Source organism: Hibiscus syriacus, unplaced genomic scaffold (genome assembly GCF_006381635.1).
Source record: "Hibiscus syriacus cultivar Baekdansim isolate YM2019G1 unplaced genomic scaffold, ASM638163v2 tig00117016_pilon, whole genome shotgun sequence".
In the NCBI taxonomy this organism is placed as follows: domain Eukaryota; kingdom Viridiplantae; phylum Streptophyta; class Magnoliopsida; order Malvales; family Malvaceae; genus Hibiscus; species Hibiscus syriacus.
The window spans coordinates 5098117-5123117 of record NW_024063525.1 but is presented as its reverse complement, the minus strand read 5'-3'; the positions used below and the strand labels follow the sequence as shown (position 1 = coordinate 5123117).

Below are 25001 nucleotides of genomic sequence, written 5' to 3'. Positions count from 1 at the left end.
CTCCATATGTGAGTGAAGTCTCTAAAATTATGTGTCAATAACTCAAACATGAAATATAAGCTCTAAATTATCTTTCAATTTTCTATTTCATTTGGCGATGTGATATATCTACAAGGAACATCATGTTTAAAGGCCTCTGTGATGTAAACACAACACCATAATTAGTTTGTATAATTTGACCATTGGAATGGAAAATTGTAAAAATTTGTTATCCATTATTTGAGAAATTTTTTTGTTGCTTCAATGAAGTTGTAAAAAAGTGGCGGTTTTGTAAAAATTCAAAGAACATCAGCCAATTTAAAAGAAAAACGCCATTTTTCAGTGACCAATGAATTAACAATGGAAGAAACTTTTCAGTACCTAATCACATAATTTTTTAAATTTTCAGTGATATATCACTTCAATTCAGTGATATATCATACCATTTAATGAGATTTTTGACCAATTTTAATGAAAACGCCATTTCTTAGTGACCATTGAATTAACAATGTCATAAACCTTTATGTGTTTGATCACTGCATTTATGAACTTGTTAGTGATATATCACTTCAATTCAATGATATATCATACCATTAAATGATGTTCTTGACCATTTTTAATAAAAAAAATGTCATTTTATCAGTGACCATTTAATGAACAATGATAAAAACTTTTCAGTGCCCAATCACTTCATTTCTGAACTTTTTCAGTGATATATCACCTCAATTCTGTGACATATCAGACCTTATCATAAGAATTCAAAACTTCATTTTCCTTTTTAGTGATATGTCATCATATTTCTGAACTTCTTGACCATATTTAATAATTCATTATACCCTATCATAATTATTTCACCATGACTTTTCAGTGCTATATATAACCATGCCTATATGAGACACATAACTTCATTGTTTAAGTTCATATTTCAAAATTTTCCATGGTAACAGTTTCAACAACAGTTTATTGTGAGGGGAAATATTCAGAATCTTCTTTGAGAGAGACATTCCACTTTTTAACTTGATGACGAAAATTTTAAACAATGTTAGAGTAATGAAGATTCAGCACTTTCTTTACTACAGTTTAGGTTCCCATCCTTTTTGGTTCCACAACATTCATCAATGGGTTATCTAAACAATGATGTCGCAGTTTGAACAATGATTGACACATACATTACCAATTCGGTTAGTAATGTTGACTTATTTGTCGAGTATCACAAGTAAGCCACAATTCCTTCCACATCAGAAAAAAAATATCCAGACGTATCTAACAATATAGAAGTTGAACTTTAAGAACTTAAACTATTTATATATATAAGGAAACAATAGAAAGAATGTAAGATTGAAGATTTTAACATCTGATGAGTCAAATAACTATAAAGACTAAGATGTGGGGTAACCACATAATCCTTCTATTGTATTGTAATGTAATGTAAGAGTTAATGCTTCAAATATAATTTATAGGTTAATGTTTCTAATGTAATGTACTTTGTATTTAGTAAAAATTATTAATATGACTGTTGGAACTCGTCATCTCAACATGACGAATTTCGTGTTTTTTTAAATATTTTGAAAAAAAATCTCTAAATTAAAAAAATTATTTTAATTGAACTCGTCATGTCGACGTGATGAGTTCTAAGAAACATAATAAAATATTAGACCCTACGTCTGGGTCCATTAATATATATTTTTCAATGAAACTCGTCACGCCGATATGACGAGTTTCAGGTACACTGTATCATTTGTCGTATATTTCAAAATAAAAACCTAGATGGCTTAATAGAACAATTTTTCCTAGGCATGAGACCCAAACCGATAGGTTCCGAACCGACTCATTTTGGTCATGTCATTTTAAAAAAAACAGTTTCAAGTCGGATTGGGTCATGTATTTTTAGAGGTTATGTTCGAATTGGGTCAGATTCAGATTTAGGGTGAAAATACCTAACCCGAAAGAAATTATAATTTTACCTTGTATATTTATGGATAATTACAATAATACCTATATATTTTTTTCAATTAAATCCCTATTTTATTGAATAAAATGATATTTTTAATAAATATATTATTTCGGTTAAGATCAGATTTAGATTTCATTTCAAAAAGACATATTAGGTTCGGGTCGAATGGAGAGTGTATATTTTTCGGGTCGAGTTCAGGTCAGGTGAATGATATATAAATTTCAAATCGGGTCGAGTGAATCGAAAACCCAAGTCCTTTCAAACAACCTTTGTCTTGTTTTTTAAATCACCTCATTCCACATTCTCATTCCATATAAAAATATGAGTAAATTATACTTGATATCATTCAACTTTTGGTGGTATAACATTTGTATCATTAAACTTTTAATTTATTTAATTATAGTAATGAATTTTAGTTTCAACTATATTATATCATTGGATTGTTAAATTTTAATGACCTGGACGTCGTTTTGGTGACAACTAATGTTGCCTAAAAGGACATAATTTTAGGCATTAAACTTTAGAGTTTGTCGATTTTGTCATTAAAATTTTAAACAATTTCACACTATACTTTTTCGACCGTCGTTAACAATCAATCGTCACCGACATTGATCTTTCACATAAAGATCAATACTAAAATGTTCGTATTTCACTCCTATTTCATCTTATAGGATTGATTTTCCACGAAACCCACTCAAAATCTACAAAATTAAACAAAAAGCTACCATTTTAGGGGTTTATGAACTTTCTTAGATTTGAGAAATTTTTTGCGTTTGTTCGAAAATCTAAATGGCGAGAAACATTATTTTAAGAAGACAAACAACCTCAAAAGTAGCCTCATCATACGGTCATCGAAAGAGATCACGATATTAACACGTCAAATTTTTGAATGGAAGCTTATCGATTTTAAGTGAATCCATCCAACCTTACAACATCTATACAATATTTTCCTCATGGATTAATAATTTTGGGCTATAGTTATTGGTAAAAATCCACTTCCATCCAACCTTACAACATCTATACAATCAAAGCCCTAATTAAATTTCATCAAAAGACAAAGTTCTACCACTCCATCATTTGACCAAAAATCATGGAAGCATTTCTAGAAAGATTGAACATGTTTTAATCATCAAACAAGCTTGAAAATAAATCTACAACCTCAAAAACACTGAGATTCATCATCAATTTCATGAACCCTAACATAAACACAAACCCTAGGAATTGAGATCTTTGAAATCAAGCAACATTATGTTATGACCCTAGTGATTAGAGAAGAAAATTAGACGAAGAAATAAGAGAATAAAGATCAAGGAGAGAAAATAAGAGATACAAATAAACTTAGAATTCATTCAATCAAAGCATGGCTTTCTCTTCCTCTAGTACATGGTTTTATATAATTACAGTGCATCCATAGTTACCCTACAGCTGGCAGTCCTTGTTGTACTGAGTATAACTACCTGCACAAATAAGCAAGTTGTTTCATATCCTTAGTGGGTTGTAGAACGTCTCAAGTCCATTCCTAATTCCAAATCCCTAACCCTTTCTCTAATTTCCCTAATTCTCTTGCTTCAAGTCTTATCTCTTCTCCTCTGTACATGACAATAACCCCTCCATGAAAAGATCTTTGTCCCCAAGGATCAAAACCTGTGATTTGTTCTTTAAGCACAATATAGTTTTCCCCAGTGATGTTTTCTGGCCTTAAGTTTGTCCACTGTAGCAACAATTGAGTGATAGCCTGATTGTGCTTCTTGAGGTTAATTACACCTTCATCCAGAAAACTCAAGTTGTCAAACACCTTCCACCAAAAACTATAGATAGTAGTACCATCACCCAGACCTGGAACAATGTCAATATGTATAACAGTGATTGTCAAGAAATGATCTATAGGTTACTTTGTAACTCTGACCAACTGAGCTGCATTAATAAGCAAGGCAAGTGATATAGATGCATATAAATCTACTCAAGGTCTTGATTTGTACACCTTTAAAATGGGACTGGTACTTTTCTCATAGCTCATGAAATCATCATTATCACCTTCATCCGAATTAAATGTATCCATCATAGTGAGAATAAGAAAATCAAGAGTTATATCGTCGGAAAAGCCACTCCAAATGGTTACATATAAGCTATTGGGATCCCCCTCAATTAACTCTAAAAAAGGTCCTTGCTTAAACTAGACTGCAGCAGTTTCACCATCAAGGACAACTCCATGTCTTTTCCACCAAGAACAATGGTAATTAAATGACACAATTTTGATAAGATATTTCGTAGCTGGAGTCAGTCCCGTGACGACAAACCGTGTGTTCGAAACAAACATGGTACAAGTTGATTCAACAGAGTATCCCGGTCGCACGTCTTCCGATGCCATAATTTGTAAGCGATAATACTGCTCCGTAAAGGTTCTTCAGAATCCATAATCACAGTAACGGAAGTTGGACTTACTTCTTTAAAGCGTACAATTACTGGAGAAATCGAACATGAACTGCCTGGTATTAAATTATTTGGTGAAAAATGTGAGATAGTGTCGAAAAGCATTTTGTCCAAAAATTCCACTGCAGAAGAATAGAGTTTCTGAAATTCGGGTCTTGAAGAAAGCTTGTTGACGATACCCCTACCTCTTTTCACGGGCACACCAGTTAACGGCCCGACCTCAGGTTCAGGCTTCTTAATGGCGTCATCAACAATCTCTAAAAGCTTACGATATTTTTCAGTGCTATTTAAAATTTTGTGTTCTAAAGAGACACGATAACAGAGAATGTCCACCCTTCTCTTATCTTTTGTATCCATCATTTGTTTTCTCCAGCACCCAATTAATTCATTTACTTTCCCATACGCTATATAATAATAGATCCCATCAGGAACAACACATTGTTTATCTTTTTCAATGCAAGACTTCTCTTGTTTTAATGCACACTCAAGATGACATGACATGCCATAAGAATTTCCTGGCAAAAGAGGTTTCGAGCTGCAAATTAACCATAGACTAGGATCTTTTTTGTCATCGAACTTGTAACAGATGCAACAGGAACACCTTTTGGAAAATGGATCTTCTTGTCTCATTGTAGCTTTTCCATCCATGTTTTTGAAATAAACAACATTGATCATGTCATTGACACCATTAACAATGTCGAGATCATTCACAGGAATGGGCAGTCGGGAAGGATAATCAGCTTTCCTCTGCCTTTTGGCTGTTTTCTGACCACCTGTTGGGTACAATTGCCATTCGAGATTTGTCACGCCTTCTTGAACCCCTGAATTCTTTTCAGCTACAATCTTCAAAAGGTTTTCAATAATTTTCAGATTAGTCAAACCAGTATATTTCCTTTCCTTCCTCATCTCGACACATAGGACCTGTAAAATCTTCTGACGGATCGACGATTGTAGCATTTCTGAGGCTCTACTTGTCCTCTTTGATAACTCATATACGAGCTCCCTCATTTCATCCATGCTCAATTTACTACATTTTGACGGATTGAGTGTAATTCCTTCTCTTAGATGTTTGAATTGCCCGTGGGTAGAGTTTAATTTGTTGTTCCCCGTGACCAAGGCAAGGGTCAAAACTAGAACCACATGAATAAACTACTCCATTGTCAGTTGCTAAAGCATAGTTTGAGCCAACTACCTCGACCCTATGAACATTTTCAACAGCAAATCCAACATCAACAAGTGCTTTCTCTAGTGGCCTTTTCACACGTTGCAAATTTGGAGCACTAATATGCTCAAACTCCTTTCTCTTAATGAAACCCCTAACATCCTTCTCATCCATCAAGCATTCAATATTCAAAGGTGCCTCAGGATTGGCACTAAGTACCTTCTTTAGCTTTTCACAAGCTGCCCGGAGCCTAATACAAGCCCTAGCATTCTGGAAGACATCAATCTTTTATTCCTCTTTAAATTTTGTAGCAAAATACTTTTTTAAGGCAGAAATATAGATTTGCAAGCTAGCATGTCCAATATCAACAAGGGCAACATTTAATGGGTCATTTTCAGGTAAATCAATTTTATAAATACCATAAGCCAATGTTGTAGTTTCATGAATCAAGTGAAGGGGGTGCAAGCCCGCAATTGTAGCAGCATCTAAGACAACCCTTCTTTGAAGATTAGTGAAGTCTACATGAATTCTAATGTAGCAATCTACCACAACTGCATTCAGATTCTTCTCAAATAGAAAGTCAACCGAATTCATCGAAGCTTGTTTCCACGTCAAAAGACCTTCATGAGTGCAAGGTACATATGGAACATCATACTTTTCAATCTTTGCATCATGATTTACTCATTTATCGTCCATGGAAATAAGTTTGTCCTTAACCCTCCACCCTGTATCATAATAAGTGGTAGTGTTCTTTCCCAATTTTTTCGGAATCTTCATTCCATCAGTCTTAAGAAGGTTAAGAGTACTTACTTGAGCATTCTCTGAAATAGTTTGCTCTTGTTCCTCGCTGTCCACTAGATTTTCCCATGAAATCAATTTGCTAAGCCCAATTAGATTATCATTTTGTTATAGTCGTGAATCAACTTTCTTGGTTCTAGTGATGGATGGAATTGTATCAAATACTCTTGTTGGCATTTTATCAAACATTTGATACCCATCATTTGTATCTTCTATTGCCACATGTAACATCTGCTCAATTTCAGGGCTATTTTGAACTTGCTCCTCCGTCCTCCCTATCAAGATCCCCAATATCTTCTCCACGTAGCGTTGAGTCATTGGCATCCTTGCTTCCAGTTTACTGATCTTATTATCCTGTTCTGCCCACCATTTAGGAGGGTTATTTCCCTTTGTAGTTTGCTTCAACATCTTAACTAAGTCGTCGTTATGCTTCTGTATTGAAGAAAGAGAATGAGTTTCGACCATGGTTTGATTTTGCTTTGGCATACCAATAAATAAGTTGTCAGGAAGAGTGACTCTAAATACCAATTTGTTATGACCCTAGTGATTAAAGAAGAAAATTAGATGAAGAAATAAGAGAATAAATATCAAGGAAAGAAAAGAAGAGATTCAAAGAAACTTATAATTCATTCAATCAAAGTATGGCTTTCTTCTCCTCTAGTACATGGTTTTATATAATTACAGTGTACTCATAGTTACCCTACAGCTGGCAATCCTTGTTGTATTGAGTATATATAACAACCTACACAAATAAGCAAGTTGTTTCCTATCCTTAGTGGGTTGTAGGACGTATCAGGTCCATTCCTAATTCCAAATCCCTAACCCTTTCTTTGATTTCCCCAATTCTCTTGCTCCAAGTCTTATCTTTTCTCCTCTGTGCATGACATATTAGCAAGCATAAATGGTACCAAAAGATAGCGTTTCTCGCGTAGAATAATTTTCTATTTTACGACATAACCTGAAATCCAAAGGAAATTGCTCAAAAATGAAAAATCAAAATTTTTTGTTACATTTGGAGGGGTTCACGGCAATAGAGAAGAAAGAAGAATAAGATGATATGAAATTTTTGATTAATTTCAATCTAATTTACATTTAATTTAAACTTTAATGAATATTAAATTTATTTAATTGAGAAAATATCAATTTACTCTTAATGAAACTTCATATTTACCATCCAGACACCTCAACCTTATCATCTTCAAAAACTCAAAAAACAAATTCACAATTTACCGATTTGCCCTTGAAATTTCCCAAAAATTATAATATTGCCACTTTAATCCAATAGTCCAGATTTAACATGAAATTAAATCCTCAAATCTAATAGTTTATACTATTTTTCAACATTTTAAAATGTGAAAATAATATTTTTAGGTCTAATTGATCATCTTTTAATTTTTCCTGAAATTTCTATTCGATCCGATTTACCGAATTTTTTTCTCAAACTTTATCGCTTTATAACTTTTAATACAAAATATGGATTACAATTTTTTAAAATTACCATTTTAATCCCTAAACTTTTCCAAAGTTTATACTTTTATCACTTAACTTTCAAAATTTACATTTTGGTCTCTATCCAAAATTTGGGACATTACCGTTTATCCTATAATATTTTCCTAGAGTTTTTCCCTCTAAGAAAACCAAATACAGGAAGTTGACTCCCCTTGAAACATTCTCAACACACTCCCAAATCATCCTTGAGAATTCTAAGACGAATATGATTTCATTATCGGAACAGTTAGACTTAGACCGTCTTTCCTCCTAACTATATAAACTTTTGAATGTGTACAAGTTTTGGCTACTCAAATCAAAAGGAAAAATATTGGAGCCATACAAAACTTGGTAATGCCCTAATTATTAATAAATTCAGGGTATCTATAAAACCAAAATGAACACCAAACTTCAACCTCCCAATTTCCGAATACCAAAATCTTGTATTTAACAATTGCCTCTCTCTTCCTACTTAACCACTCACCGAGACGGAAAAAAAATAAAAAGAATGAAGACTATGTACATTTGCAGGGCCATTTACCGTTTATCCTCTTAGGACGGGGATGGAGATGAACTAGTTGTCATCCAACTGCATATTCTTCTGCGACAATCTTCTTCGTGTGTCCATGATATCGCCATGTCTTATCTTAGATATTTCTTTCACTGCCTCCTGGTACTGCAGCTCAATCATTTCCAGCTCCATTCTTAACTCCTCATCTTCAGAATCATCACATGGAGATGAAGACACTGGATTCATCAACTTACTCTGAGCGTCGACCAATAATTCTGCTCCATCACTGCCCGTAGGCCCTGATTCAGCCGACATTAGCGATTGAATGGAGCTAGGCTTATCATTCAAATCATTATAGTTTGCAGAACCTAATGACTTCTCAGAGCCAGAATTTTCTGTCATCAAATTGGCATGAGATGCTTTTCCATTATATTTCACAGAACAAGGACCTTGCTTTGTTGATTCATCAGATTCTCCTGAAGTGATAGTATCATGTTCTTGCAGAGAGCGTTGTTTATCTGTTGAAGGTCGTCTCCTAGTTGGAGGAACCAAATGCTCAACGGGAACACAAGGTTTCCAACTGGGAATGAGATTCAGCAACAACAAATCAATCAATTCTGCTATGAACACAACATTTTGATCCGCTAGTTCCAGTTGCTCAACCATTTCACTTGAAACTGAGAGGGCAGTATCACTATCAATGAAGAAGATAAAATGAATATTTCTCACACGACCTGCATATATGAAACAAAGTAAAAAGTAATTAATGTAAAAGTACAAAGAAAGTCAGAGTTGAGATGATTCCCATTTAAGATATTTTTTACCATTCTTATCAGCTATTCGAAGTATTAACGATACAGAGTTTTCATCATTTGTCTCTCCTTTTAACATGAAAATGTTGCCTTTGTTTGTCCTTCGAACTTCAATGCCCGAGGAATTATCAAGAAATTTGATAACAGGCGTCTCGCTATCACTATTAAGATCCTTTGTGGAAGGTCTATTCTTTGTGGAAGCAGGTGCTTCTGACATGAGGCAGCGTTCTCCAAAGCCTCCCATTTTGGGCATAACAATATCTGGGAGTGGTAAACGATGATTCTTTGCTGATGCATTTGCTTTAAGAAAGCGGTCCATTAAAAGCTCCTTCGCGGATAATCTTTGAGGCACTGGAACCAAACACTTCTCAATAAATAGTTTCATCTCTTGATCATTAACCTTAGAAAGGGCAGCAGGCTTTATTCCCTACAAAGATTGAAGAAGTAAAGGTATAAAGAAGGATAGGGTTAACCAGTATTCTCAAGCGAAAGTAAACAAAGACCTTACAGATGAAACTTTTTTATATATTTGAGCTGAGTTTCTACACTCACTGTAAGGGTATTCAAAAGTCGCCATCTCCAGCATGCACATTCCAAAGGAATAAATATCAACCAACTCATTGTAATTCTCATCATACAGCTCAGGTGCCATAAACTCGGGGGTTCCTATCCCCATAAAAAGATTCAGGGATTCTTTTGTGTATGGAAGCCAAAAACAGGATAGATCAACATAAATGCAAAATCAAGAAAAAGAGCATACCAATGAACATACAGATATATACTGAGGCAAACTGAAAGTATACCTATCACAGTTTTAGCATTAGATTGCTTCAAAACTGTGGCCAACCCAAGATCACCAATTTTAACTTCACCTTGGTTGCTGTTGATGAATACATTATCACACTTCAAATCCCTATGTATAATTGGTGGGTCATGGCTATGAAGATATACTAAACCAGCTAAAATCTGTCTTGCCCAACTCTTCACTGCTTTCATATCAACCTTCTTGTGCTTCTTACGGTACCTAAATCACATCACACATATTCACCAAAAGGATAATTTAATCATAAAACAAAGGGTGGGACTTCAGAAGGGATATGAATATGATAGCAGTAAACTTACTGCCTGAGGCTGCCTGAGGTGAACAACTCAGTTATTATATTGACAGTCTTCTTTTTATCATCAATCCAAGAATTGAAAAACCGCACGATATTACTATGTTTCAAGGATTTCAAGAGATGCACTTCAGAATACAGTCTCTCCAAGTCTTCTGGCTTCTGTATGACCTCATCAATCCGGACTTGGCTCCATGCAACTTCAATGCCATTAGCTTCATCAAATGCTTTGTAACTGGTTGGTTAATAAATTAAGGAAAAGCATACAAAGAAAAGATAAATCCAATCGTAAAATGATTTTCTTGTTTCTGCTTATATCATTGCTTTAAAACCAAATTTGTTAAACAGTACATAACAGGGATGTTTGCAAAAACAAAGTAATAATAGCCCCAATCTCACAGATTCAGGTAAAGGATACACTGTCTTGAAGGCACCTTTCCCAAGCACTTCATTATACTGTTTAGAAAATATACCAGTCAACAAGGTGAAACAATAGTGGTCAACAGCATAACATTTAGTTTGGTTGTGGAAAGAATGCAGCATAATTGAATGATTAAAATAGACTGAAAAATTCAAATATAGTAAACAAAAGAAAACCAAAATGAATGAACAGCAAATAACCTAAGATTTCGAGTAGAAATATTCAACTCCTCTTTTAAAGGAAAAGCCAAATAAGCTACAAAACATTATTGAAAACTTCAGTATCTCTCATTTTCACATGCTCAAACAGAAACCGAATAGAAGTTAATAAAAATTTCAACTCATACGATCAAACAAATAATATTTACCCTTATGTATCGAGAAGTTGGATCAATCTCAAGAATGTCAGGATCAGGGGGCTCCGCATGTGCACCACCATCATCTGCAGTTCCTGTTCCTACCATTTTCTAAGCCTAAAATTGTAAATCATGCACTGCAAAATACCCAAAAAAAGGAATCAAATCAATAACTAGGGACTTCAGCATTACCAAAATCGATCAATCAAATTAAACCCTAGTCTTATTTACCTATCATTAAATTCTGAAAAATTACATAACAATTAACAGGGAGATGCCTTTACATGAAACTTACTACACCAAAATTCACCAAAAATTAAAACCTAGAATTCAACCCTGGTACCATATGAGTTTAAACACATTGAGCAATTCTAATCTTTAAACATCAGCATTGAGTAAAAGAAACAAATACTAAAATCTAAGAAGAAGTTCCCAAGGCAATTCCGGCTTGTAAATTTAGCTATACATGTTCCGTTTCCGTTGCCTGTCAAAAATTTCACACGGTGAATCCAAAAAGTAAATAAATGAATCACAAAACAATACCCATTCTTACGCAATGGATGTATGTTAAAGTAAAATTATGGATTTTGTTTTTCATGCACTCTTTTACTTTTCGATCAAGGAACCAAAATAAACAAACAATCGTAAAACCTGATCAGAATTGTATACACCAATTACATCTCCATCCGCCAACCAAATCGCTCAAAATGAAGCAAATAATAAATGAATTTTGTGGTTACCTGGAGAAAAAAAACGTAGAGTTGGATTTTCAGCTTTTTCTCCGCAATGCAAGAGCAAAGAAAGAGGAGGAGAGAAAATGAACGAAACCCTAAGGAAGTGAATTGGGAGAAAATATAGAGATGGAAACAAAAGTGTCGTTTTGGTAGTTGAATTGAAAGCAATCTCTCGATTTATTTTTTTTAAAAAAACCAGCTCAAGATTGCCGTGGCAGCTCAAAAACAGTAACCTCCTCTATTCGTTTTAAATTTATACTTTTCTAATTTATATCATATGCAATATATATTACGTTTATATTTTAAGACTTAATAAAATATTAAATTAAAACAGACTTTTAATATATATATATATATATATTACGCAGAGCTTAAATGGCCGTTTGGATTATGACTCTGTATATTTATAAATATTTGATTTTTTTCTTGTAAATTTATATGATATTTATATTTAAATGCTAAAATTGTTGTTCGTTTTGACTTCAAATAAATCTTTTTAGATATGTATTATTTATAAAATTGAATATCCAATTCAATTTCGGATTCAATAATAGAGAATATGTTTGAATTTGAAAATTGGTCTTCCAAATTTTAACATATTTAAATATTCGATTTATGATTTAAAATTTGAAATTCGGTTTATTATAAGTTTCAGTGTTTAATGAATAATAAAATGGATTGTGTACTATAAAGGACTACTATAGACACGATGTTTCTAACCGAATTTATTTGTCTTAGAAATTAAACTTCTAATCTTAATTAAGGGATCTAATGTTTCATCCTACTAGATCAAATAATTTACTCTTCTTCGACCCTTTTTTTTGTCTCCTTAAATATTTAACCTCCACTATATATACCAAACTTGACTGTTACTAAAAATAAGAAACTGATGCAAGGTTCAGGCAATCTCTACCCAACAGCCTCACCTAGGCCATTTCTTCTACAAAACAATCAGCTCTATCATCTGGAATTCACACGCATTGTTACCCATCTTTCATCATCATTATGTCCCACAATGGCAGGGTCATTTTTCAAAAAAAAAAACAATGAACTTGGAAAGCCTCTTAAATCTAAAGCTGCAACAAGCATCTACAACCTGTTTTCCCTTTCCCAAAAAAATACTCTCATTCCTACAGTACACATTTGGAGATACATTCATATATACACCATTCTTACTCTTCTTCTCGGTATGCATATATAAATATTTGGATCAGTGAAAAATAAATTTGTGTTCATATTGCAAATCCTACCACTAAAAGAACTGCAAACATGTTGCGAGTTTGACATATGGTGGCAGGTCAGGTTCCATATCTAGAGCAACATAATTCACATTTTTATGATAAAGCTAAAACATTAGAGGAAGCAATGCTCACAGTGAAAAGTACTTTTGCGTACTAAAAATAAATCTTCCATGATGCTTAGCATAAGAATAAAGTTTTCAACTTCAAGACGAAAGAGAAATGGCACCCTAAAGATTTCTTTTTTCGTACCAAAGTAGGAAAATTTTGCCTCACCAGTGCCAGAGTCACCTTCAAATTGCCTTCGGACCAACTAAATGAGAGACCGGTGTAAAATTGATATGTCTGACCAAATGCCTTTGGATCATGATGTACGCAATGTAACCAATAACGTTTCTGTGTAAGGGTCTAAAATTTTGAAAATAAAAATGGATGTGTTGCATTTTCCGATCAGTGGGTTCTCAATTCGCTAGCTTCGAATCATGGAATGTGAAAACTTAAACTAGGCTGCCTGATATGGATTTAAGGTGATACATTTATCGAGTAGCAGCCCGTGTCACTGCAGAGAAATACCTCAAATATGAACAGGCACAAATCCCAAGAAGCTTTGTCCATCCAAGTGCATCTATAATCACTCGATCTTTCTAAGAGTGTTAATGTAAGTATAACTAGAAAATGAAATGAAAAGCTTTCTGAACCTGCAAAACCAACATTCAAAAAATTAAGAAAATAGTTTTAAAAATATATACCAAACATGCAACTTTGGAGTTTCAAAAGGAAAATGCTGAATCAAGGAGAAGATCCAAAGAGACCTAATAATGACAAATGATTAATCAATGACTTATATTCATAAACAAAATCCTTAGATAATTTCAAAAGGAAAATAAGAAATGTTGTTAAGTTTTTCACAACCATTGACCACACTCAATTCTATTCGTTTAGACTTTTTGGTAAACATACATACCACGCCCATTGGCTGAAGTGTTGCGCCATTGCCAGGAAGCTCTTCTGTGGATGCTCATTACACAAGCAATGCCTTAGACCCGTTGGATGTCGCATGACGTCTAAACTTGACATCCAGATGTCAAACAGTCCACTATACTTGCGCAATATGTTAATGCTCACCTAAAACAAATGAGGGCAGAAGTTTTATAATTCAAAAATAAAGGGAAAGCCCCAGAAATAGCATAATGTGTTAAATCACATATAGAGAAAAATTTATTAAGGCTACTGATTCTTCAACCACACTCAATTCTATTCGTTTAGACTTTTTGGTAAACATACATACCACGCCCATTGGCTGAAGTGTTGCGCCATTGCCAGGAAGCTCTTCTGTGGATGCTCATTACACAAGCAATGCCTTAGACCCGTTGGATGTCGCATGACGTCTAAACTGACATCCAGATGTCAAACAGTCCACTATACTTGCGCAATATGTTAATGCTCACCTAAAACAAATGAGGGCAGAAGTTTTATAATTCAAAAATAAAGGGAAAGCCCCAGAAATAGCATAATGTGTTAAATCACATATAGAGAAAAATTTATTAAGGCTACTGATTCTTCAAGGGTCTTTCTCCTCACTCAGTCAATGCAATAACTTGTCCAACAACCTCTAATTTCTAGATTAACTCAACAAGAAAATCATTTCATAGGATTCCAGAGAACAAAGAAAGATGGAAAGTTGTTTCAACTTAAATTCAGATAAAACAAAAGAGGAGAAAAGGACAAGAACTTAGTAGTGGCAAAATTGATACTAGTAAAACTTTGACCATGAAAGAAATAGTTAGGTAACTTTGTACAAGAATGCAAATCAGTGTTGTTTTTCAGGAAGGAAAAGCTTGTACAAAGACAGGTCATTATGGACAAAAAATGGATACAACTTAGAAGACCTAAACCAGAAACTGATTGTGTTGACCTCTTCTTTTCCTATTGCTACTTAACTTTTATGATCAGCAATGGATTCAGGGGCCAAAAAAATTAGGGCATATCAAACCCTTAACTTTTATATAATTAAATAATCAAAGTACAAAATGAACTGAGATCTGAAAATGAAGTTTGTCAAGTAAATATTAATGAAGAAAAGATTTCATGCAGTCGGTGGAAACAAACTAACAACCAAAAGAGAAAGTAAAACGGAAAAACTAATTTTGTTAGCTAATGCCATCTTTAACAGGATAGGCTAAAAACGGTAGAAAGACAACTTACAAGTTCCCAGGCTTCAATATTTCCTGGTGAAGAATCATGCAGGAACTTGCTGTGCATATAAAACAAAGAAGAGTAAAAAAGAATTCAGAGGGGAATCTAAAACTATTATTATTGGTGATGACCCCTTTTTTTTTATTGGTGAAGAACTTTCCAATAGAACCAAAAGATTGTTGGTGACTTTAGTTTTGCTGATTAGTATTGCTGAGGTAGATAGAAAGTGAATCTGACTTTTCTTAGGTTTACATAATTTTAAGTATTAGTGTTACTTGTGAAAATATTGTTACTACAATGTCCTATTCTCTTTTTTTTTTTTTTTTGATAAGAAGTGGAGGCCTCGTTAAAAACCCCCTTCATGATTATAGAACACCAAATAGGTGCCCCTTAATCAGCATAATGAAAAAAAAATGATGCAAACCGTGAGTTTCTAAAGCAAGATATAGGACAGACACTCCATCTAGAAATGGTAGAAATAGTTTAGAGGACCGGATACATAAAGAATAATCTTAAGCCGTTGTAATTAAGAGCTCAAGCATTAAATAATTATATAAAGGCAGTAACACATTTATTTTCTTCTAATGTTTTATGCCATGAACGTCTAAAATGTTACTCCTGTGCAATTGAGTTGAAAAACATAAAATGATTTGAACTTACCGTACCCCATAATGCATATCACCATGGTTGCAATGACCCGAAACACCATAGCTATCAAATGTAATAATCTGAAAAGAAGCAACAATAAGAGAAATAGGAAATGAAAGTTCTTAACAAACAAGAAGTAACAGAAAACTTTCAAATGATGCATATTGCTCCAGCTACCAAATGCATGTGTCACGGACCACGAGCCCACAACCGAGGTTAGCCCATGAAAGAGCAGCCCAAGTGGTGTTTTGGACCTTCTAGAAGCCACAAAGACTTAGGTGGCATTTAAATATGTATAGATAATGCCCACTTGTTTTTGGTAGGTAAAGATTAATCTCGACCGTCGATGTAATTAGATCTTAGCCGTTCATTGAGGGGAGCTTTAGCTATAAATAGAGGCCTCCCCTCCTCATTTGTACTCACTCCTTCACTTTGAGAAATCATAAGAGCATTCTTCTCTCAAAGCTTTCTTATCTTTCTTCTTGTGCTAGTTCTCTTGCCTAGCTTCCGTCGAGGTTCTAAGCATCCTTGCTTAGGATATTTTCAGGCTTACTTAGCCACGATCACTAAGAAAGCGACTAAGGCCGCACGTTCCGAGGCGTCGAAGTTCTAAGGGCGTGACAAGTGGTATCAGAGCTAGTTTTACAAGAGATGGCACAACACAACCAAGACGAGGTCCCCACAAGCGAAGTGATGGAGACTCGCGCTGCAGTGGCAAAGAAACGAGGGAGCTCGAAGGATATCGTGGCCTCGTTTGAGCAAAGGGTCGGTAGATTAGAAGACCGATATAATGAAGTTCAAGAGACTCAAGACTCGTATGAATCTCGCTTAGAGAAGGTGGAGTCCGTAGAGAGGATGTACTCCGTGAAGAAACTCAAGCACTCCTCAGCGAGTTGACGGATAACGTAGACGACCGTACCAGAGGCCTCGAGAGCATGTACTTGGCCATGAGGGCCGAAATAATGCAGGAGGTAAAGGAGCTCAAGAGCGAGCTGCTCGTCTACAAGGCTGCCGTGCTGAATGGAGTGACTGGGGAGGCGCAAGCACCGAGACCCAGGATCGACATCCCTAAGCCGAAGGAGTTCAAAGGGAGTCGGACTGCCCAAGATGTGGAGAATTTCATCTGGGGCATGGAGCAATTCTTCCGTGGCATGGGTATCGGGGATGATACCACCAAGGTAAATGTTGCTTCCAATTATCTTACCGATGTTGCTATTATGGTGGCGTCGTAGGTGTTCCGAGATTACAAAACCAATCGGGACGTGGGAGGAGTTCGTGGGAGAACTCAAGGAGCATTTCTCCGAAGAATGCTGTGCTCGAGGCTCGAGCAAAATTGAAACAATTAAAGCATGACCGATCCATCTTGGAGTATGTCAAAAACTTCACAGAGATCAAGATGCAAATCCCGGACTTGGGCGAGTCCGAAGGTTACTTTGCATTTATGGATGGACTAACGTTGGGCCAACATGGAGATCCAAAGGAGGGGAGTGACCGAACTCTCCAAGGCATTAGATGCCGAGGCTTGCCCCGTTTGAAGTAAAAAGGACCGACTCTCTCCAATCCAGGTCGAAACCCAAAGGTAATAGTGGGGGAGAAAAGGCCAAAGGAAACTTTCACAAGCCAACGGGAAATCATGGGAAGCGAATGATCGACCCAAAAAGCTTTCAATCCTTGGGAGAAAAGGGGGAATTATCATGCTTTTCTTGTGGAGGAAATCATATGAAACGAGATTGTCCTCAACTTGTGAAAGTTGCTGCCATCAAGGAGAATGATGGGGTGGAGAGTGACTCTCAAACTTGGCTCCATCCTTAGCACCATGGAGGTCAAGAAAGGCCGCAAGAAAGGGATTGATGTACGTAGACATCACCGCAGGCCAAAAGATGAGCGCACTGGTAGACACAGGTGCCTCAGAATTGTTCATGTCCAAACAAATTGCCAAGAGACTTGGCCTTCATGTGGAGAAGGCAACGGGATCCATAAAAACCGTGAATGCCGAGGAAGTTCCAATTGCGGGGGTCGCAAAGGGAATCGAGCTAACCGTCGGAGGTTGGTCCGGAAAGGAAGCCATCAAAGTAATTCCTCTCGATGACTTTGATTTTGTTCTTGGGATAAGTTTTCTGGATCGAATAAATGCTTTCCCAGTGCCTTTTGCCGATTGCTTGTGCATCCTGGATCCAAAGCAACAATGCATTGTTCCAGTGAGTCGAGGGCCTGGAATCGAGGCCAAGATGTTGTCCGCAATCCAGTTCTCAAAGGGGGTGCGCAAGGAGGAACCCACCTTTGTGGCTTCATTGGTGGAAACTGAACCCACAATGACCGAGGAAGTCCCAAGAGAAGTGGGACAAGTATTGGCGGAATTCAAAGATGTGATGCCTGCTGAGTTACCCAAGAAGTTACCTCCAAAGAGGGAGGTGGATCACAAGATTGAATTGGTGGAGAATGCAAAGCCACCCGCTCGGGCCCCTTACCGAATGGCTCCACCCGAGTTAGAGGAGATGCGTAAACAATTGAAGGATCTCCTCGATGCCGGATACATCCGACCATCCAAGTCCCCCTATGGTGCACCGGTGCTATTTCAAAAGAAGCATGGTTCTACGGATGTGCATAGATTACCGAGCTTTAAACAAGCTCACGGTAAAGAACAAGTATCCCATTCCCCTCATTGCGGACTTGTTCGAACTTGGTGGTGCAAGGTGGTTCACCAAGCTAGATTTACGATCAGGCTATTACCAAGTCATAGCCGAAGGAGATGAACCGAAGACAGCTTGTGTGACCAGGTACGGTTCTTACGAATTGTGATGCCATTTGGCCTCACGAATGCTCCGGCCACCTTCTGCACATTGATGACAAGGTACTACAACCCTTTCTAGATCATTTCGTTGTAGTTTACCTTGACGATGTGGTACAGTAAGATTAGAGGAACACATCGAACATTTGAGAAGAGTGTTCCAAGTCTTACGAGATAACGAGCTCTATTTAAAGAGGAAAAGTGCTCGTTCGCTCAGAAGGAGGTTCCATTCCTAGGCCATGTCGTTGGAGGAGGTAAGCTCCAGATGGACAAAGACAAGATCCGAGCGATTGATGAGTGGAAGCCACCCACCAAGTAGCTGAATTACGAGCATTCTTGGGGTTAGCCAACTACTACCGACGGTTCGTGAAGGGCTATTCCAAGATCGCAACACCTTTGACTGAGCTACTCAAGGAGAAGGGTGGGAATGGAGCACGAAATGTCAAGATGCTTTTAAAAAGCTCAAGGAGGCCATGGTGAATGAGCCCGTGTGGTGTTGCCAGACTACACCAAGCCTTTTGTAGTCTTCTGATGCATCCGATGCCATGGAGTCCTCATGCAAGAAGGACATCCGGTTGCATACGAGAGCCGGAAGCTCAACGAGACCGAGAAGAGGTACTCGGTTCATGAGAAGGAGATGACAGCAGTACTGCTTACGCACATGGCGACTTACTTGCTTGGGTCCAAGTTCGTGGTGTTCACGGACAATGTTGCCAACAGTTACTTCCTCACCCAGAAAAGCTTTCTCCCAAGCAGCTCGTTGGCAAGAGTTTCTTGCCGAGTTCGACTTTTCCTTGGAGTACAAGCCCGGGAAGGTGAACTGTGTTGCAGATGGCTTAAGCCGGAGGTATGCCATCGAGACTGTGGAAGGTACTCTCCTCGAGAGAATCAAGGAAGGATTACCCCATGATCCTGTGGCTGAACGAATCATCGAGGGAGCCAAGGAGGGGCGAACCCGAGAGTTTTGGCTCGAAGAAGAATTGCTGTACCACCGAGGCCATCGTCTCTTTGTGCCTCGATATGGGAAGTTACGCAAGGAGCTCATAAAGGAATGCCATGATTCCAAGTGGGCGGGACACCCGGGAGTTGATCGGACTATGGCCCTACTTTCGGAGCAATACTATTGGCCGCATATGGCTGAAGATGTGCAGGCCTATGCGAAGACTTGTCTTGTATGCCAACAAGACAAGATTGAGGCAAAGAAACCAGCGGGACTGCTGCAACCATTGCCCATTCCGGAACGCCCATGGGAAAGTATTTCCATGGATTTTATAATTGGTTTGCCCAAAACTGATGGACTTTCAAGTATCATGGTTGTGGTTGACAGGTTTTCGAAGTATGCGACGTTTATACCTGCATCTAAGGTGTGTCCAGCTGTAGAAGCCGCTCGACTTTTCCTTAAGCACGTGGTGAAGTACTGGGGAATGCCGAAAACCATCATTAGTGACCGGGACACACGGTTCACTGGGAGGTTCTGGACGGAGTTGTTCAAACTGATGGGATCGAGCTTGAACTTTTCCACCGCAGTTCATCCACAAACCGATGGGCAAACTGAGCGAGTGAATGCTCTGTTAGAGATCTATTTGAGGCACTATGTGAGTGCCAACCAACGAGACTGGCCAAAGCTGTTGGATGTGGCCCAATTTTCCTACAACTTGCAACGGAGCGAGGCGACAAACCAAAGTCCGTTCGAGATCGTGACCGGGCAACAACCATTGACACCCAACACGGTTGTTACCAAATATAAGGGGCCCAATCCATCAGCACACAACGTTGCCAAGGAGTGGCACGAGCAACACGACTTAGCCCGAGCTTGTTTGAACAAGGCAGGAAAACGGACCAAGAAGTGGGCTGACCGAAAGCGGAGGGACGTAAACTTTGAAGTTGGCGACCTTGTCCTCGCAAAATTGGCCAACGTTTTGCGCCATGCGGACATGCACAAGGGGCTTGTTCGAAGATACGAGGGTCCCTTTCGAGTCGTGAAGCGAGTAGGCACCATGGCCTACAAATTGGAGTTGCCTCCAACCATTCGAGCGTATCCCGTAATCCATGTTAGCCTGCTCAAACCATACCATCAGGATACCGAGGATCCAGATCGAGGCAAGTCACACCGAGCGCCAGTCGGAGTAGCGATCTCCTATGATAAGGAGATCCAAGATATACAGGCGGAGAGAGTTATTAGACGACCAGGACACCGCCCGAGGCATGAGTACTTCGTTTTGTGGAAGGGACAACCCGAGTGCGAAGGGAGTTGGGAGCATGCCGAGGGACTCTGGCAATTCAAAAACCCGAATAGATCAATTTCATGCCAGACGAGTGACGAGGGCGTCACCAGAACGAGTGGGGGAGAATGTCACGGACCACGAGCCCACAACCGAGGTTAGCCCATGAAGAGCAGCCCAAGTGGTGTTTTGGACCTTCTAGAAGCCACAAAGACTTAGGTGGCATTTAAATATGTATAGATAATGCCCACTTGTTTTTGGTAGGTAAAGATTAATCTCGACCGTCGATGTAATTAGATCTTAGCCGTTCATTGAGGGGAGCTTTAGCTATAAATAGAGGCCTCCCCTCCTCATTTGTACTCACTCCTTCACTTTGAGAAATCATAAGAGCATTCTTCTCTCAAAGCTTTCTTATCTTTCTTCTTGTGCTAGTTCTCTTGCCTAGCTTCCGTCGAGGTTCTAAGCATCCTTGCTTAGGATATTTTCAGGCTTACTTAGCCACGATCACTAAGAAAGCGACTAAGGCCGCACGTTCCGAGGCGTCGAAGTTCTAAGGGCGTGACACATGCATCTCTTGGCCTAACTTGGACAGTTGGACATTTTATACAGAAACTTTGAGAAAAAAATCATCTTAAATGAATTAAAGCAACCAAGCATGTAGGCAAAAAAAAAAACAACAGAGTCAAGAATGTACAACATCAATCACGTGACCATAAACCTCCTCTTCAATGATATTTGCCAATAAATCATGGTTCCAGACTTGGCCAAAACCATCCTGATTTGAAAAATCATATTATAAACTCCTATTAATTCACTTTATCAATTAACAACAGACTCAACATTAGATAGACCTTGTGCCATATCCAGCCAAACAAGTTTTTGCATTTTCACTGCATATGAAAAAGCATCAATTTCCCCGAAAACAAACATATCAAATCATGAATAGAGAGGTTCAAAATCCATAAACTTAAATAAAGAGACTTAATAGTATAACCTGCAAATCCGGGTGGTCCAAAACCTTCACTTGATCAAGTAGAACCTGAATTTACAAATTTTAAAAAGATAAAAGCACTGTATAGTTGGTAGCTGAAGTTGAAAATAGTTCATGAGATGCAAGGATTTTTTTTTTTTTGGATAGGAAAAGGGCCTCATTAAAAACCCTCTTCTTAACCATCAAGTTACATAAGTATCTTAACGGACATTGGAAGGAGGAAAAGAGTGCCCAAATTTTATTACTAAAATAGAAAGTACATCCTGGGTAAAAAACAACCTTAAATACAACATTCCCCACAAAACAAAACCTCTACCCTCGAAAACACTCAACCTACACAACCAACTGGAAACCCCCTACTTTACCCTATGCCCGACTTAGCTAAACCATCTGCTTCCCAATTAATACATCTCTGAACATGCCTAATGATCGCATTATAATCCAGCACTCGCTTGGCAATTTCCTTAACCATATGAACAAAAGCAGCAGGATTTGCTTCCGGATTTTAAGCTATAACATGGAAGGATATTTCAAAGCTAGAGAAACCCAGAATCAGGTTCTTGTAGGCATTAGAATACATGGATTACTTGAGCACTTAGACCCCAAGTATGCTTTTTAGGATAATAAGATCACCTTGTTCATTACACAAGCACGATAAAGCTCATCTTTTCTATTGTCTCCCATGCCATCTGCATTGCCTGCACAGAGAGAAGTAATCAAGTCACATAATCCCATGGGTGGCGGAAAAGGAACACTATCTTCATAAAACACATGCCAATGTTTTTTGTTTCTGACTCCTACCACATTCTTTCCCTTTTGAAGAGACATAGATGGTGTGGCTGGACAAATAGTCTAATGGTAATACACAAAACTACCACTTGGCATGGAAAAACGGATTCAAACCACCATAACTAAAAGAAGAGAGATGAAAATAGAATCTCCCCCAGAAATAGAATAGTGTATTGTTAATGCATATCCCGAGGCATTGAGTTGACTAGATTACATTATTATTGCCTAATAACCCTCTGAAAATGCAATGAACAAAACATTTTGTGAAATAGATTGGTTACACCTCAACCTTTCCCAGTCGTTGGCTTACAGTTTTACAACTACCATTAGAAGTTCTTTAGCACAATCTCCAGAGATACCATACCATCCTTTATCCTTAATGTCTCGCATCTAGTAATCAAAACTACATCTTTAGCGCAATTTGAAAATAAGAGACATTTTTTATTTCAGTTGACGTCATAATTATTTTGCAACTAAGTGCAGATACTACGGAAAACTCAAACTCTCAGTTATTGACTTACATTAGACATTTACTTACATAGCGATGAAAGCTCACATTACTCGAAATGAGAAAGATTCAGAAGAAAAAATTCCTAGATACAAGAAATATTAAAAAGTAAAAAATGATCAGGCCACATAAGGATGATAATGCAATACCAATAGACATGCATAATAGGTAAACACTGTGCCATCTTGAAGTCAGGTAGTTTATTGTTGGTGAAAAGAACCTGCAACAGAATACAAATATACCCTCAGCATCATAACAAGTTGATTTAAATAACTTCCATAACAAAAACTGATCTGCAGGAGTGAAGCTGCACTGGCATCACATACAATTTAAGGGGAAACATATTAAATCAAATCAACCATTTGCATATGAAATTGTACTGACTGCTGATATTATCCACGAACTCACTCAACAATCCATTAGTGTCCGTAGAATAAAGAATTTCAAATTGAAACATGAAACTATAACAAGCTAAAGCAAAATGTGCGTTTGGATACAAAAAGCAACTAGTCAACTACTACTATCATGAAAATTTGAAAACACAAAATAAATAAAATGCATCGGTTTACTGCGTATTAATTGTACAGTAATTGATATAAAGCATTCAGTCCGTCTATCATTTTCTGAGGATATCGACAAATTCACTCAAAAATCCAATCTGGTCGATAGAACAAAGAATTTATAATTGATACATGAAACTATAACAACATTAAAAAAGAAAAAAGAAAAAGTGTGTTTGGATACAAATGCAACTACTAATATTTATGAAAAAAAAACATTTGAAACACTAAATCAAATGCACAATTATACTATACACACTAATTACACAGTGACTGAGAAAACGCATTTAGTCACTCGATCATTTTCCGATCCATTAGATTTAGTTTTAATAGCTTCCAAATTTCAGAAAACAAAGTGCATAAAGTTGAGTAAATGAAACGACCAAGCAAGAGGTCCTTCCAATCTACAAATGGGAAATGAAAGAGATGTTCTCAGAAACTCACATGGACTCATCATCAGGGTGGGCAACAACCAGTAATACATTCTTCTTGTGTAGAGGTGAACCTGGTTTCAATGTGTAAACAAAAAAACAAAAATTAATGGAAGAAAAATCTATAAAAAAAAGAAAGGAAAAAGTGGAGCAACCTTCATTTAAAAGTGGTTGAATGGGAGAAGAAAATCTTCCAAAGAGAAGCTAACCAAACAAACAAAATTGAAAGAATGGTCAATATCCATCCCATACGCAATCGGCACAATGATACGTAGAAAGAAAAAGAATTGGGAAGCCGAAGGAAACAGCCAAAAGAACAAAAACAAAAGATCCAATCAAATTTCTAAACAATGTCATTGGAGTGCTGAAATTTCATGAAAGATGAGTAAAGGTGGGCGAGATTTTTAGCAACTAACTTGATTTATTCGTAAATGCAATTTTCACACAAAAAATATACTGATACCACCGATGGTAGTTATGTAAAGGTGGGCGAGTGTTATTTGAAAATAGGCTTAGCCAATTCAAAATGCCCTCAAAAGTATAAATTATATAACTTTTTTTCATTTATTTTAATACTCAAATTTGTAAAACAAATCAAATAGATCATTTAGTTCACGTTGATTTTTATGTTATTAGTGCGATCCTTTTTTATCAAGCAGAACTAAAATTATTCCCAAGTTACAAGAGCTTATTGGATTACAATAGCTACAACCGATGGTAGTTATGGGTAAATTATGCTTTTAATACTCAAGTTATCGGTTTTTGTCCATTTTAGTACTTAATCTTTCAATTTTTTAAAATTATATCTAAATTTAGTTTTTGTTTCATTTTAGTATCCCGACGTTAAAAACTTTAGTTTTTGTTTTATTTT

The 25001-nt window shown here is 37.0% G+C and overlaps 2 protein-coding genes and 1 pseudogene across 3 annotated transcripts; all 3 read right to left on the bottom strand.

The window, feature by feature from the left end:
• Positions 1 to 4106: 4106 nt before the first annotated feature.
• On the bottom strand, positions 4107 to 6788 carry LOC120195514 (annotated as a pseudogene).
• A 1377-nt stretch (positions 6789 to 8165) lies between these two features.
• On the bottom strand, positions 8166 to 11940 carry LOC120195553 (probable serine/threonine-protein kinase WNK7). 2 transcript variants are annotated; one of them, XM_039197544.1, is made up of 8 exons: positions 11766 to 11940; positions 11038 to 11162; positions 10668 to 10705; positions 10257 to 10484; positions 9938 to 10158; positions 9643 to 9827; positions 9147 to 9561; positions 8166 to 9056 (listed from the first exon to the last, which is right to left on the bottom strand). In XM_039197544.1, the coding sequence occupies exons 2-8, from the start codon at positions 11131 to 11133 to the stop codon at positions 8386 to 8388; spliced, it is 1854 nt and encodes a 617-aa protein (XP_039053475.1). In that variant the 5' UTR covers positions 11134 to 11162; positions 11766 to 11940; the 3' UTR covers positions 8166 to 8385. The 2 variants fall into 2 exon arrangements, with proteins under 2 accessions (XP_039053475.1, XP_039053476.1); XM_039197545.1 differs by having other exon boundaries at positions 9643 to 9800.
• A 1087-nt stretch (positions 11941 to 13027) lies between these two features.
• Positions 13028 to 24392, bottom strand: LOC120195513 (N-acetylglucosaminyl-phosphatidylinositol de-N-acetylase-like). Its single transcript, XM_039197517.1, has 11 exons — positions 24292 to 24392; positions 24144 to 24215; positions 23289 to 23359; positions 22476 to 22540; positions 21846 to 21890; positions 21546 to 21626; positions 15854 to 15921; positions 15203 to 15251; positions 14392 to 14445; positions 13962 to 14122; positions 13028 to 13695 (listed from the first exon to the last, which is right to left on the bottom strand). Exons 1-11 carry the CDS (start codon positions 24378 to 24380, stop codon positions 13629 to 13631), a joined length of 822 nt encoding a protein of 273 aa, XP_039053448.1. The 5' UTR covers positions 24381 to 24392; the 3' UTR covers positions 13028 to 13628.
• Positions 24393 to 25001: the final 609 nt, after the last annotated feature.

Excerpts from the sequence above, each read along its gene's own strand:
- LOC120195553 (XM_039197544.1), bottom strand. The coding sequence starts at position 11,133 with ATGGTAGGAACAGGAACTGCAGATGATGGTGGTGCACATGCGGAGCCC. Across the intron at positions 10,485-10,667 it reads AAAGGTGCCTTCAAGACAGT|TTACAAAGCATTTGATGAAG; the intron begins GTATCCTTTACC and ends TTAACCAACCAG. Across the intron at positions 9,828-9,937 it reads TAATGCTAAAACTGTGATAG|AATCCCTGAATCTTTTTATG; the intron begins GTATACTTTCAG and ends CATACACAAAAG.
- LOC120195513 (XM_039197517.1), bottom strand. The coding sequence starts at position 24,380 with ATGGGATGGATATTGACCATTCTTTCAATTTTGTTTGTTTGGTTAGCT. Across the intron at positions 24,216-24,291 it reads TCCCATTCAACCACTTTTAA|ATTGAAACCAGGTTCACCTC; the intron begins ATGAAGGTTGCT and ends TTTTGTTTACAC. Across the intron at positions 22,541-23,288 it reads CCTATTATGCATGTCTATTG|GCAATGCAGATGGCATGGGA; the intron begins GTATTGCATTAT and ends CTCTCTGTGCAG.